The sequence below is a fragment of the Manis javanica genome, chromosome 15, assembly GCF_040802235.1.
Source record: "Manis javanica isolate MJ-LG chromosome 15, MJ_LKY, whole genome shotgun sequence".
Lineage (NCBI taxonomy): Eukaryota > Metazoa > Chordata > Mammalia > Pholidota > Manidae > Manis > Manis javanica.
The window spans coordinates 86,361,548-86,375,359 of NC_133170.1; the positions used below are offsets into that span (position 1 = coordinate 86,361,548).

At 59.6% G+C, this 13,812-nt stretch overlaps 2 protein-coding genes across 3 annotated transcripts in view; both read right to left on the reverse strand.

The window, feature by feature from the left end:
* The window catches only part of ESS2 (ess-2 splicing factor homolog), a 32,051-nt gene extending 23,363 nt beyond the window's left edge, over nt 1–8,688 (reverse strand). The window contains exon 1 of one of the 2 annotated variants that reach the window (XM_036993425.2): nt 7,750–8,688. The gene's annotated coding sequence lies outside the window, so the exon portion shown is untranslated. The remainder of the gene's footprint in view (nt 1–7,749) is intronic. The other variant, XM_036993426.2, reaches the window with a different exon arrangement.
* Nucleotides 8,689–10,272: 1,584 nt separating this feature from the next.
* SLC25A1 (solute carrier family 25 member 1) lies at nt 10,273–13,797 on the reverse strand. The gene is made up of 9 exons (XM_036993427.2): nt 13,542–13,797; nt 13,117–13,224; nt 12,917–13,016; nt 12,701–12,839; nt 11,870–11,954; nt 11,624–11,728; nt 11,323–11,438; nt 11,166–11,239; nt 10,273–10,993 (listed from the first exon to the last, which is right to left on the reverse strand). Exons 1-9 carry the CDS (start codon nt 13,624–13,626, stop codon nt 10,879–10,881), a joined length of 927 nt encoding a protein of 308 aa, XP_036849322.1. The 5' UTR covers nt 13,627–13,797; the 3' UTR covers nt 10,273–10,878.
* Nucleotides 13,798–13,812: the final 15 nt, after the last annotated feature.

Below are 13,812 nucleotides of genomic sequence, written 5' to 3' on the forward strand. Positions count from 1 at the left end.
GTTAAATCAGTTGAGAAAAGGCAGAAAAGGAGGAATGGAGAAACGAAAGCAGATAACAATAAATAGTAAAATAGTAGACTTAAGTGCAGCAACTTTGATAATTACATTAAATTTCAGTGGAGCAAACACTCCAACTAAAAGGCAGACATTGTCATATTCAGATCCTTTTTTTTTTTAAAGCAACTAAGACCTAACTACGTGCTGCCTAGGAGATGCACTTCCAATATAGACACTAATGCACTAAAAGTAAAATCATGGAAAAACACATACCATACAAAAACAGTAAGCTTAAGAAAGCTAGTGCAACTATATTCCTAACAGAAAAAGTACACTTTAAGACAAAGACTGTTATGAGACATAAAAATGGATGTTTTTTTTGATAAAAGGGAAGAAATACAATCCTAAAGGTATATATGCCTAATAACTGAGTTTCACTAAACACAAAGCTAGAAGTGGTGGAATTAATGGGGGTAAACAGACAAATTGACATAGTTGGAGTTCTAACACCCCTTTTACATTAATTAATAGAGCAACTAGAATAAATCAGCAGGGTCATTACAGGAACCACCTCGGCCGCTGATGGCCACTGACAGAGCGCTCCACTCAACAGTGCAAGGACGCATTCTTTCCAAGTGCACACGGTACAGTCATGAAGACAGATCACATGCTGGTCCATAAAGCAAGTCTCAATACATTTCAAAATAATGAAACCTTACAGAGTATAGTTTCTGCCCAAAAATGAAATTAAATTGGAAATGGATAAAAACCAAAAATAGTAGAAAACTCCAAGATATTTGAATACTAAACAGCATACTTGTAACAAATTTATGTGTCAAAAAATAAAGCAAAAAAGAAAGAAGAAAATATTTCAAATTTAGTGATAAAAATGTACAATACATCAAAAATTGCAATGTGTAACAGGTAATATTTAGTGGAGGAATGTATAGCTTTAAATATTCCCGTTAGAAAAGAATATATAAAATCAATGACATAAGGTTCTGTGTTAAGATGCAAGTAAAGCAAATTAAAAAAGTAAAAGTAGAAAGAAGGAAGTAAAAAGATAAGAACAGTAGCCACTAATATATAAAGCAGGTAAGCAACAGAGAAAAATAAAGCCAATACATGTCTTTCAAAAGATCAATAAAATTGATAAGCCTAACTCAATGAGAAACAGCGAATACAAATTACCACTATCAGGAATGAAAGAAAGGACACGACTGCAGATTCTACAGACATTAAAAGGATATTAAGGAACTATCATGAACAACTCTAATAACCTAGAGTTAACCTACAGTTAATATCATACTTTACGGCAAAATATTGGACATTTTCTCCCTACGATCAGGACTAAGGCGAGATGCGCACACTCAGCCCTCATACTCAGCGCCGCCTCGGACGTCCTAGCCGGTGCAATTAAGGAAGAAAAATACTTGAAAGGTATAAGGATTCACAAGGAAAAGATAACACTGTCCCTGTCTGCAGATAACATAATAGTTATGGTGGGACTGTGAAAAAGAACGAATACTCTGGAAAACAGTAAGGCAGTTTCCTATGAAGTCAAACACACCTGTGTTCCAGCCGTTTCACTCCTAGGAACTTACTCAAGGGAAGTGAAAATACAAAATCTTGTATTTGATTGTTGATACAGCAGATTTACTTGTAATAACGTCAAACAAGAAACAACCTAAACATCCATCAACAGTTGAACTGATAAATGAATTGAATGAAATACAATTAAATACGACTCAAAATGAACTTATTGATACAAGCACAACATACGTACATCTCTCATGGTCATTATTCTGATTGAAAGATACCAGACCAACCACCACTACCACCACCACCAAAAAAAGAATACATACTATATGTATCTTAAAAGTCTATGCAATGAAAACTAGGAGCTTTTGGGAGTGATTGACATGTTCACTAGTCTGACTGTGATGGTTTCATGACTGAATACATATGACAAAACTCAGCAAACTATATACTTCAAATGTATGTAGTTCATAGTAAATTGTGCCTTGGTAAAATCTTTTTAAAAAATGCTGTTTGCTAATTCCAACATCTGAATCATCCTGGGGCTGGTCTTCACTGATTGCCTTTCTTCTTACACATGGGTCTTCTTTCCTGTTTGTATGTCTAGTAATTTTGGGTTGTATCCTGGACATGTGTATGGTCTGGGAGAGAGGACAGTTTCTGTTTTGTTCCTCTGGAGAGTATTGATTTCTTGTTTCAGCAGACCGTTAATTTGGCTGAACGCAAACTGCAAAATTTGCCTCCTGTAGTATAAGGCAGCTGAAATCTCTGTTCTGTTATTTTAACCTCAGTTGGGCTACTTAGAATCCACTCTGTACACGCACGATCCAGGCATTAACCAGAGACTTGGGCAGAGTTATACTGTTCAGAGTTTATCATTGCTGTTTACAGGAGGATTGATCCACAACAAGTGACTCCACCATTACCAGACACAGAGCTCTGCTTATTTTAAATACCTTTTGAGGCTTGTCTAAATTGCTAGAAATTATTTAAGCTGTCCCCATAGATCCTGTGGTTCCAGCCTCCTTGCCTGTTATTCCTTCTTGTAATCACTCCCACTTCACTCCGGACAGTTAAATGCTGCCACCCGGCATCTGCTTCTTTAGGATCACGTCGCCCCCTTTCCGACTAGGGACCCAGTTCTTGGTGGCACCTCCCACTTCACCTGCAGAACACAGCCACTCCTGGGCTTCACACCAGTGCACTTCTTAGCTCCCTCTAGACTTTCCTGGAGGTCTTGGGCAGCCTGTGGCTTTTCTAATCATAAACCCAACTTAACATGCCCCCTTCTCTGACTTCTGATCTCTTTCCCATTTTTGTTTTGCTGTCTGGCATCTGTTTTGTTTGCTGTAGGCCATGGCTTTTTTCCAAGGGCCACCCTGGACTTATTAGAATGACCTCCTGGTGCTCCTACTATAGTCTCATGTGTCACAGGAGGACACCCCTATGTCGGCCAGCTCTCTTTATCCATCTCTGCAGCCCACTGTCTTGATCTGGTGCCCTCAGGACCCACCCACCAGGTGCCTTCTCCCGGCTCCTGCCCGCAGCACACAGCTGGCCCTGCAGTGTCCTGCATGACATCCCTGCCCTCCGGCAGGCCCAGCACTTTAGCTGGTCTAGGCTCAGACATGATCCTTGGCCGGCACGGGAGGCGGGTGCAGGCCCAGAGGCAAACACTGCCGAGGCGCCTGCCCCTTTGGGGGTCCTTGCAGAGTTCCTGTGGGAGGTAGGGCTGCCATTGTCCGCCACGGGGGGGAGTGGCCGCTTCTGCAGGCCCAGAGGATTCGGGGCAGTCTGGGGCTCAAAGTGCTCACGTGCCTCCACCCAGTCATCCCCTCCGCATGTGTCCGCATCCCATTCCTTCACCATCAGGGCCCTTGTTTTGACCCAGGAGGCTCATCTAGGTTGAGATCCAATCTTTTGGGGCTTCATCTTCATTTCTGTCTGCCCTCCTGCTTCAGGGTGTCTTGACATGTGCCAGGTGGCCTCTGACACACTTTGCTTTCTACTATTAGCCTGTCATGTTCTCTCCTCAAGGAATCAATGTTTTGCAAAAGCCTAATAGTTACTGTCTCCTCCTAACCTCTCAGGTGCCTGAGACATTGTACCAGCTACCGCCTCCCCTTCCACCTCTCAGCCCAGAGCGCCCAGGGGATGGTTGTCACTGTCACACTGCAACCCCTGCCAGGGGCCATCAATTCTCCATAGGCCGCTAGCGATGGTCCCTCACGGCCATCCACGCTGGCTGGTGATCATCTCAGAGTGCCTTCCTTAGGGTCAGTTCCCTGACCCACCCACTCCCGGTACCAGCTTTCAGGTTGAATTCCCGAAGAAGCAAAGCCTGATGTGGAGATCTGAGCCGGGCCCTGCTGGCCTCCGCAAGGCCCCTCGCCTGCTCACACTCACCCACTTGTCCCCCTTAGTAAACAGCCCATCGTCCCACTTAGCTGCCTGGATAAACGCGCACCCAGACTCCTGCTCACACTGTCCGTCTAAGTAAATGGCCCGCCCACCTGTGCACCATGGTCCCGGCTCACCCGCCCCCAGAGCTGCCCAAGCCACAGACTGGGGGTGTGCTTGACACTCCCCTTGCCTTTACCCCCACGTCCCACCGGTTCTACCACCCACAGCTGGGGCTCTGCATCGGCCTCCTCTCGGTGCCGGCAGCAGGTGCCTGCCGCCTGGGCACCCCCAGCGGCCTCTGGATCCACTCCTGGCCGCGTTCCTTGCCTGGCAGCCTCACCGGGTGAGCCTGCCCGCAGAGGCCACAGAGATCTCTGCGAACACAAATTCCATCACGGTGCACCCTAGCCTCAACCCCTCAGGGTAAGAGGGTCCTGAGGATGAGGCGCGTCACCTCTGTGGTCCTGCCCCTGGACTCTGGCACCTCTGCCTGTCGGCCCCACACCTCCTGAGCTGCCAGGCCCCGGGTGGGCTCCTCCAGCGCACCCAGCTCCCAGCACGCCTGCCCTGCTCAGCCCCACTCTGGGCTTCCGTGAGGGGCCCCCCTGCTCTCCACCACCGGGGGCTCAGGCCCCCCTGCACATGCTTGATGGACAATTCCAGCCGCCCCTGGCTGCCCCCGCTTCTGCCTCCCGGACTGAGGAGGAGACCAGGCCGCTTTCAGGACCAGTCAGAGCCGGTCGCTGACATGAGCGAGGGGCAGGTGGGGGTGCTGGGGGCCCCCGGGAGAAGGCACAGGCCTGAGGCCCGAGAGACCACGGGCTCTGGACAGAGGCTGCAGCCCAAGGCAGGCCCAACAGGGCCCGGGGAGGGGTTGGGGTTTAGTCCCCGCAAGCGCGGGGCAGGCTGACGGCGAAGGTCGCGCAGTCCTTCGGCGGAGATGGCAGCGGGGTGGCGGCGGGCACTCCTCGGGGCCGGGCCCGCGGCCGCCCGCACCCCTCCCGCCGCCCCCACAGGGCCCTCCCCCGCCGCGAAGCCAGCGGGACTCCGCCGATTGCTTTCTTTCCCTGCGGCGCCTTTCTTTGCCACACACGCCCGCTAATGCCGCCTTTATCACGGAATTAGGGGCTTTGGGGCCGGTCGCACAAAGAGGCCTCGACAACGGCCGTAATCGAACGCCAATCGGCCGATCTCGGGCGCACGGGGGGGAGCGCGAGCCGGGGATTAGCGCGGGGCCGGCGGCCGGCCGGCGAGATAGCATCGGCGCGGCCCCGCCGGGAAGGGCCCGGCCCAGGCGCGGAGAAAGGCCGGCTTAGCCGCTCGGCGCTGCGGTTCTGGAGCCGTCAGGGGGATTAGCGCCCGGGTTAATCTGCTTTGGCTGCTCGACCGAGCGGAGCGCGCGTGGGCGGAGGGGCCCTCCGCAGAGGGACCGCAGGCGCTGGCTGGCCTCAGTTTCCCCGGCTGTCACTGGGCCAGGTTGGTCCTGAGGACCAGAGGGAGGGGTGTACACCTCGGCTGGTCAGGCCAACGGCCCGACGTGCGCACCTGGCTCACCAGGTGTGAGCGGAGCCGGGCCCTTGGCCCCGGCCTCTGTCCCCGCCAGCCTTCCAGGGAGATCAAGGAACTCAGCCCCTGTCCATTCTCAGAAACGCGCTTCCTCTCCCCCTCCCCAGCCTGCCCTCCCCACTGCATCTGACCTTGACCACCCCTTGTGGCGCTGTCAGCCTCCCCAGTGAGCTTGGGCTTCTCAGACCAGCACAGCCCCCTCCCCATCCTGGATGGCGGGGAAGCAGGTTGCAGATTGGGAGGATCTTATGGAGCCCAGCAAGGAGTCACTGTCTGCAGACCCTCCATCTTTCCCTTGGGGTCCCTTCCACGGTATGTACCCCTGAGGGGCATGTTTGTTGATTGACTCACTGACAGGGCAGTGACGCCACCTGCTGCCCCCTCAGCGCTACCTCAAGCCCCTCTCACTAGGTGAGGGAGGGTGGGTGTGCAGGCTTGGGCCTCCATAGTTCCCGGTTAGGTCCTTTGTCTCCGCGTGCGTTTTCCCAGCTAAGAAATAGGGCTCCTGGTAAGAGGAAAGACCCTGCCAGGGGGCCCACTGTCCAGCTGTGCAGCCTGTGCCCGCTGCTGCCTTCTGTAGGCACTCCCAGTCCCCACTCCTCCTCCTGTCGTTGCTGATGACAGGCCTCCAGAGCGGGAGGCGCAGAGGGGTGTCCTCGCACTGTAGGGGTTCTCCTGTCTCCTCCATGGGGCCTCACAGGAGCGCACGGGTGGCAACAGGTGACCGGCCTGGAGCTAGCCAGGCGGGCAGGGCCAGCAAGGGACGCAGCAGTGGAGCGGCTGGAGGAGGCCTCTCGGCCCCTCGCCCTGGCCCCATCTCCTTTCCCGTGGCCGAGACACTGCAGCAAAGGGACGCAGGGGGAGGGAAAGAGTCTCGGTCCTTCCTCTCCTCATTCGGCAGCGACGTTTCCGCAGCCCAGTCACGCTCTCTGGGAGCTTGGGTCTGAGGGCGCAGGAAGGTATCCGGATCAGAGGCTGTGCTGGGAAAGGGGGACGGGTCCCCGACCCGCTACGGGTGCAGACAGTGTGAGATTCGGGATGAAGGCCGAGCTCGCGGCGGCGCTGCGGGAACAGGTGCGCGGCGGCCCGGGCCGGGGCAGAGCGCCGGCTGCGCGGGAGAAGCCCAGCCCGAGGACACAGGCACCGCCGGGAGGCGGTGGGGGAGGCGCCGGGAGGGCCTCGGGGAGGGGTGGCGGTGGCGGCGGGCCGCGGGCGGGCTCGAGGCATCAGCGCTGAAGCCCGAGGGCCGGGAGTGCTGGCAGGGGCTGCCACAAGGCTGCCAGCAGGCCGCGGACCGAGGCCGCGAGGAGCCGCACGGCCCCGCGCGGGGAGGCGGCGCGCGCCCATGACGCCACCAGCGCGCGCCCCGACTTCCGCCGCAGGCGGCCCGGGCTCCTCCCTTGGCGCCCAGTTCCCGTCCCCGAGGCCGGGAAGGCCCCTGCGCCCACAGGACCCGTCTCCGGACCTCCAAGGGCGGGTGCAGAGAGGCCCTTGAGCAGCCGGCCGAGGGCCGCCCTCCCCTCGGCCCTAGCGGGCACAGCCGCCCTCGCGACCTGGGCCGACCGGCCCGAGGAGCCCCCGGGTCACGACCGCGGGCGGGTCACCTTCTCCCCTCACGGCCCTGGGAGAGGGGCCACTCCAGGAGCGAGGCGTGCCTCGCCAGGTCTCCGCAGCGGGGCTGGAGGAGGGGGTCTGCCGGTGCGGTTAGACTCTAGGGCCGCGGGGGGCGGACCAGCTGGCTGGACAGGGCGCTTCGGCGGCCCCAACCCGCCCGGCGCCCGCATGCAAGGTCCCGGGAGCCGCACGAAGCAGTGCTTTTCGGCCAGCGTTGGGCTGCAGGTCACTGAAGGCATGTGAGCAGCGCTTAGGAGCAGAGGAGGTGGGGTGGGTTATCCCCGAGGTCACTTCAGGAGACGACACCCCTGTGGTCAAGTGGGGCCTCCCGGGCCAGTCCAGGCCGGTGCGTGTGGCCGGCCAGGCAGAGGGCAAGCTGCCCTGGGACATTTGCCAGGTGGGGCCTAGGAAGAGTGGCGCTACAGGGCCACGTTCCCTCTGTGGGTCACCCATATTGTTGGCCTCGGCCATGTGTAACAGCCTGAGTGTTCCATGGTCCTCCCATCATGCTTTTAGGCCAGTTCTCCACTGTGCTTGCATCTCTGTCCCTGTCCCTGATGCGCCCCATCCCTGTTCCCACATCATGAGGACGCAGAAACATCTCACACCCTGTGATGCTGTGCTCCTTACCAAAGACCACCGTCAGGGATCCGAGAACATGTAGGAAGTAGCAAGTCAGCGAGGAGACCCTCCGGCATTCCCAGCTGGGGCTGCTGTGAAGGCTGGGTGCACGGCCGCCCGTTGGCTGGAAGCAGACCGACCCATTTGTCAGGAGTGACTGGCTGTTTCGTGTGCTCTGATCTCCACTCACCACCTACACAAGGACATGGCAACACCCAGGGGACGCTGGTGCTACTGGCTGAGGGGAGGCTCCAAGAGGTGTGGCAAGGGCTGGAGGTTAGCCAAGCGCAGCCCCGGGAGCAGCCACCACGTCACTCTCAGCTCCCTTGCCTGTGTCTGAGGCCACTCTTCCTCCTGGGCACATGACACAATAATCCCAGGCTCAAGGTTGAGCCAGATGGTGAAGGTTGGCTGTGGCTTTACAAACAGGTGCAGAGGCTCCAGCCATGGCCGAATCTGGTGACTCGGAGTGCCACATTCCTCATTTCACATCTCATCTCTGATATGTGCACCCAGCCACCTCCTGGGTTTCTCCCTGGCCTTGTGTCCAGGTTGGTGGGGTGTGGGGGGTGGCAAGTCTGGAAGTTGGGTCTGTTTTGCTACCTGATTACTTAGAAGATCTGCACACATCTCTGGAAGGGCAAGGGTCTCCTGCCATCAGCCTCCTCTCTAGCCTCTGGGGTCTTACATGTAGCTGGTCTCCCTCCAGGCTCTCTGCCTGTTCACTTTGCTCGTCTTGCTGGCTTTCCCTCAGCCCAGACACTGCAGCTCTTTCCTGCACAGAGGACACCCCTCCCCTTCCTTCAGGTCTCAGCTCCAAGTACTGAGTGTGCCTGCTTCTTCAGGTGAAGTGTGACAGGTGGGGGAAGGATTCTACCAGGATGGGTGGCTACTCCTGGCCCCAGGGGATTCAGACGCAGCTTAATCAAATCTCCTGGCTGGGCAACCTGCTGTCCAAGTTACGCTGTGCAGCACAGGGACAGGGACCCTGGAGCCACAGCAGGATCCCTGCTGCTCCTGCGGAGAGGGGTTAGATTACCTCTGGGCACAGGTCCCCATGCCCTGTTCTCAGCCCAGTGCAACCTTGGCCTCTTCCTCCCTGTGAAGGGGGCCGGCAGCAGGGTTCTGGGGTGCTGATGTGTGGCGAGTGGGTGCCATTCCTGGAGGTTGGTATTTGGGGACATTGAGGCCCCACAGGGCTCAGCAGCTGGGCTTTGCCTATTCTTAAGATCTATGTGGAACTCAGGAGTCTGCAAACCTCCTGCAACCCTAAGAAAACAGCTACACATGTGCAGGCTTGTCCTATCACTGTTCTGAGCACTTTCTAGGGATCACATTTCATCCTCACAACCCACTCCCTGTTGCAGATTAGGAAACGGATAGGTGACTTGTTCACTTTGGGAATTAGGGTTCTGACCCATCTACAAATGGTGCAGCGGGAGGGCAGGCCCCAGGGGAGCGGTGTGCCCCTTGAGTCTCCCTGTCCTGTGCTGTAAGCCAAGCCAGTGGCTTAGGGTGGGGCCTCCAGCCCTGTTGCCTTCCCAGAGCTCCCACATGCCCTGCTGTGGGTGTGGGAGGCTAGCCCTTGGCCCCTGTGGGCTTGTGAGCTTTGCTGCTGGCAAAGGTCCTGTTGTGGCAAAGATGGGTAGGTGTCCTGTGAGATCAAGAGCACCCAGCTCAGTTCCTCAAAACCCCGTGTTCCCCTTGCATCCCCAAGCCCCTGCCTGGCCCGCAGATCTACCCCGGTCCAGACTCCAGGGACTCTGGTGCTGACCGAGGCTGGAGTGGGGCACCCTCCCCCAGAGGAGCAGCTCCAGGGACATGACCTGCCTACTGGGGGGCTTCTGCTAGGGTGTTTGCCCCACTTGGACAGGAGGGTGCCTTCTGCCCCTCCACAGCCAGAGGTACCAGTTCATCCCACCCTGCTCTTGGGCCTCCTCCACTCAGCTCAGGGTTGTGGTGCCCAGCTCCTGACATGGGGTGAGGAGGGGCACCCAGGGACACTCCAGTTCAGGGCTGTGAGGTGAGGAGCCCCTAGCCCTGGTCAGGCAGCTTCACCCCCTCCTGCCCCAGGGCAGCTGCCTCCCAGCCTATGTGAAGGGGTAAGAAAAAGGCCCCCTGCTTAGAAGCTCAGGGAGCCAGAAATTAGATGCCCCAAAGCACTTCCCCGTATGCATGCCATCCCAGAGAAACCACAAGTGGGCCTTAACGTGCAGGCTGAGGGGCAGCTTCCCAGGCCCAGCCACCAGCGCGGCGCAGCTCCACTCTGGCCACTCGGGGCTGCCTGTCAGGTGACCCTGAGGACGTGTGCTCCAGCAGACCCTGGAGGATCCTGCCCACAGGCCACGTGCAAATCCTGGACAGAGCCCGATTCCTCGGCCTCGCCTGGCCAGGCCTCCTGCAGGGCTCGCCCACCGGCCTGCCTGCTGCCTGCTCTCCCTGCCCCTGCTGGTGCCTCTGCTGAGGGCCTGCCTTCTGCAGTGGCAAGTCCACCACTGTCCACCCACAGATGGGCCCACTCAGGGACAGGAGGCTGAGACAGGATCCGGTTTATTCTGCCTTGGGAGGGTGGTCCTGAGAGTGACGGGGGCCACCCTGTCCCGGGCGGAGGGAGGGCCCAAGAGCCAGTTAAGGCCAGTGGCAGGAGAAGCGAGGGGCACACAGCCCCTGGAATGCGGTGAGGCCAGGCTGAGACCCGGAGGCAGCTGTGGTAGGCTGGGGCAGGTGCCCCTGCTGCCCAGCGTGGAAGGCACCGGGCTGGGACCGGGCCATGGCTACAGGGCCGTGGACCCAAGCCACATGGGCACCCCGGAAGTGGGGTACCGGGTCACATGACACAAAACATGAAACACAGGCACATGGCTCATGAGTAAGCACACGGACAAGTGGGCACAGATTCACAGGCCAGAGGGACACCCAGCCTCTGCCTGACACACTGACACAATGGTAGTTGACCACAGGGGACACATGGTACTACAGGACATGTGGACTCGAAGGCCACAGGAGAGACCCAGGCCACGGAGTTCAAGGAATGGGGGTGGGGCCTTTTGGCACAACCGCACTGGAATTGTAAGGAGAGGGTGGTGTGGGCTGGTCTGCAGGCACCTGGGGGCGGCTCCCACACTGATCCCCAGGGGCTTAATCCGTCTTCCACACCTTGTTGAGAAGCTTCACTACCTCATCATAGATGATGAACACGATGGCCACGTCCAGGCAGACCCGGCCCAGGCGGGGGACAGTGCCCTTGTAGAATCTGGGGGGGGCCGGGGCAAGGCACGCAGTGAGGAGGTGAGGAGGGGACAGCAGGGCTGGATACAGATGCTGGAGTGGGAGACCGGGACCCTAGAAGTAAGGACTCCTGGGCTGGCAGGGGGTCTGGGGTGAGACCCAGGTAGAGGACAATGCCCTTCCCCTCCCCCACTCACGCCTTGAGCCCCTCGTTCCTCAGGATCTGCAAGCCACAGTCCCACGTGTTCCGGTACTTGTGCGCCTCCAGGCCCTGCAGGACACCAGCCACAGGGCTCAACAGCCAGTCCCTGTCCCAAGACCCCTTCCCCGTCCCCTTCCCGGTCCTGCCGCCACCTGCATCCGGGTCTTGATCACATCCAGAGGAGTGTTCCCAAAGACGCTGGCGGCGCCGGCGACAGCTCCGAACACCCCGGTGATCAGCGGGTTCATGGGCTTGTTGGGGTTGTCCCCTGGACGCGGGTGGGGGTTGTGGTCAGAAGGTGATGGAGGGCAAAGCAGAGGGCTCTGAGGGCTGGGGAGGAGCACGAACCAGCCCCCACGGGGCCCAGAAGCTGGGGCCCTGGCCTGGAGGCCTGATGGGGAGCAGAGCTTATCCCGAAGTGTTTGGAGGTGGGATCCTGGGCCACCAACATACCTCGGTACCAGTTGCGCAGGGAGGTCATGACGAAGAAGCGGATAGCCTGGTTGGACCCCTGCTTCAGCACGGTGGCTGTGAGGCCCTGGTACGTCCCCTTCAGCCCTGGGGGCAGGCAGGCATGGAGGTCACACTCGGGGAGCAGCACGCAGGAGCGCTGGGGCGGGGGGGCAGGCAGCGCAGACCGCTTCTGGCCTGGCCGAGCCGTCCCTGACTCTACTTGAGGAGGACGGCTGAGTGGCTCACCTTGTTCCCGAATAATCTCCCTGACCCCGTGGAAGAACCCTCTGTATCTGGGGCTGGCAGAGGTCTGGTCATGGATGAACTTCACCTGAGAGAGAGGGATGCAAAGGCACTGGCTCCCATGGTGCCTCCTGGAGAGCCCACCTGGCCTCTTGGCTCTGTAGGCCAGGGCTGGGGGTACACCTCCTCACCTGGAGACAGGGCCCCAGGGCCGTGGTGGGCACGAAGTCCCAGAAGACAACAGGGCTACTGTACTAAAGGGTCTTCCCTGTTTGCTGGTATCTCCTTCCATAGCTTAGCCAACAATCACTTTTTTTTTTACGTCGTTTGTTTATAATTGTTTCTTAAAAAACTTAACTGGAGGGGCAAGAAAAGGAACCTAGAAGTAAGGACTCCTGGGATGGCAGGGGGTTTGGGGTGAGGCCCAGGTAGGAATAAATGGCCCACCCCTCTCCCACTCAGGCCTCGAGCCCCCCATTCCTCAGGATCTGCAAACCACAGTCCCCCGTGTTCTGGCACTTCTGCGGGAGAAGGCACAGACTTCCCTGCGAGAGCGAAGGGATGGGCGCCGTGGCTTTCAGACGCCAAAATCAGAAAAGGGGATGCCCTCTCCCCTGGGGACCCACTGTCCTCAGGACAGAGTCCAGCCTGCACAGGAGGCCCCTCCGGCGGTCCCCCTGCTGCCCGGGCAGTTCCCCCTGCATGTTGCTCTGCGGCTCTTCTGTGCCCCCGCCCCGCCTCAGCTCCGAGGTCTCCTTGGCGCACGGGACCGTCACCGCCCGGCCACCCCAGCACCCCTCCGCAAGCCCTGCCCCCTGCCTGGACCTTCCCTACCTTGATGGTCTCCATGGGGCACACGACCACCACCGCTTCGGCCACGCCAGCGCCCAAGCCGCAGAGCAGACCGCGCGTGCTGTCCAGCCGTCCCTGGGCGTCCCGCATGTGGTTGCTGAGGAACTCGAACATCCCGAACCTGCGGGCGGAAGGCGGGGGGGTGGAGGCGGGCAGCCCCTGGGGGCCCCCTCCCGCGGCCGCCCCAGTCCTCCTCACCTGACGGCCGCCTTGGGGATGGAACCGTAGAGCAGAGAGCTGAGGCCTCGGTACAGGCCCAGAACGCCATGGCTGCGGACCGTCTGCCGCACGCAGTCCCCTGCGGGAGGGGGCGGTCAGCGACCCCCGCCGCCCTCAGTCCCGGCCCCGCTGCGCCCTCCGGCTGCCGGCTCTCCCGGGGCGCACCGCCCCTTACTCACCGATGCCTCGGTACCGCGGCGGGTGCGAGCGCTCGTCCAGCTGCAGCTGCGTCTTCACGTACTCGGTGGGGAAGGTGATGCAAATCTCTATGCCGCCCGCCAGGCCGCCTGCGGGGGGACCCGGGCGCTGAGACCCCCGCCCGGCCGCCCGGCCTCCCGCTTGCGGCTGCCGCCCGGGCCCCTCCCCCGCCCCGGACTTTGCCCGGCGCCGGCGCCGCCGGAGGCGGGGAGGGTCCCCACGCCCCACCCTCGCCCCGCAAGGTGTGGGGGCGACCCGCAGTGCGAGCCCCCGCGCGCCGGCTGGGGAGCGGGGCCGCGCCCCCCGCCCGACCCGGAAGTGGGGCGAGGCCTCGGCGTCCCCTGCCCAGTCTGAAACCGCAGGGCCGGCGGGTGGGCGCCGCGGGGTCCGCGTCCGGGGGGCCCACCTGCCAGGATCGCCTTCCCCGGGTGCGTCAGCTTGGCCTTCCCAGGCGCGGGCGCAGCGGCCGCCAGAGCGCGAGGCGCGGCCATGGCGGGCGGGAAGGCGGGGCGTCGGGGCGCCCGGCGTCGGCCGCGGGTCCGAGCCTCCTGCTCTCGGGAATCGGTTCGTGGAGGCAGCCGGTTAGGGTCCGGGGGGGCGGGGCGGTCGCGTCGGCTACCGGGCTCCGCCCCGCGTGGTCCGAGCCGGGCCCCGCCCCCGCCCCTTGCCGGCCGGGA

What these genes read in the sequence shown, in the direction of transcription:
- SLC25A1 (XM_036993427.2), bottom strand. Translation starts at nt 13,626, where the DNA reads ATGGCCGCGCCTCGCGCTCTGGCGGCCGCTGCGCCCGCGCCTGGGAAG. An exon ending in CCTGCGCAACTGGTACCGAG is followed by an intron (nt 11,439 to 11,623) that starts GTATGTTGGTGG and finishes ACCCGCGTCCAG; the next exon opens with GGGACAACCCCAACAAGCCC. An exon ending in AGGAACGAGGGGCTCAAGGC is followed by an intron (nt 10,994 to 11,165) that starts GTGAGTGGGGGA and finishes GGCCCCCCCCAG; the next exon opens with ATTCTACAAGGGCACTGTCC.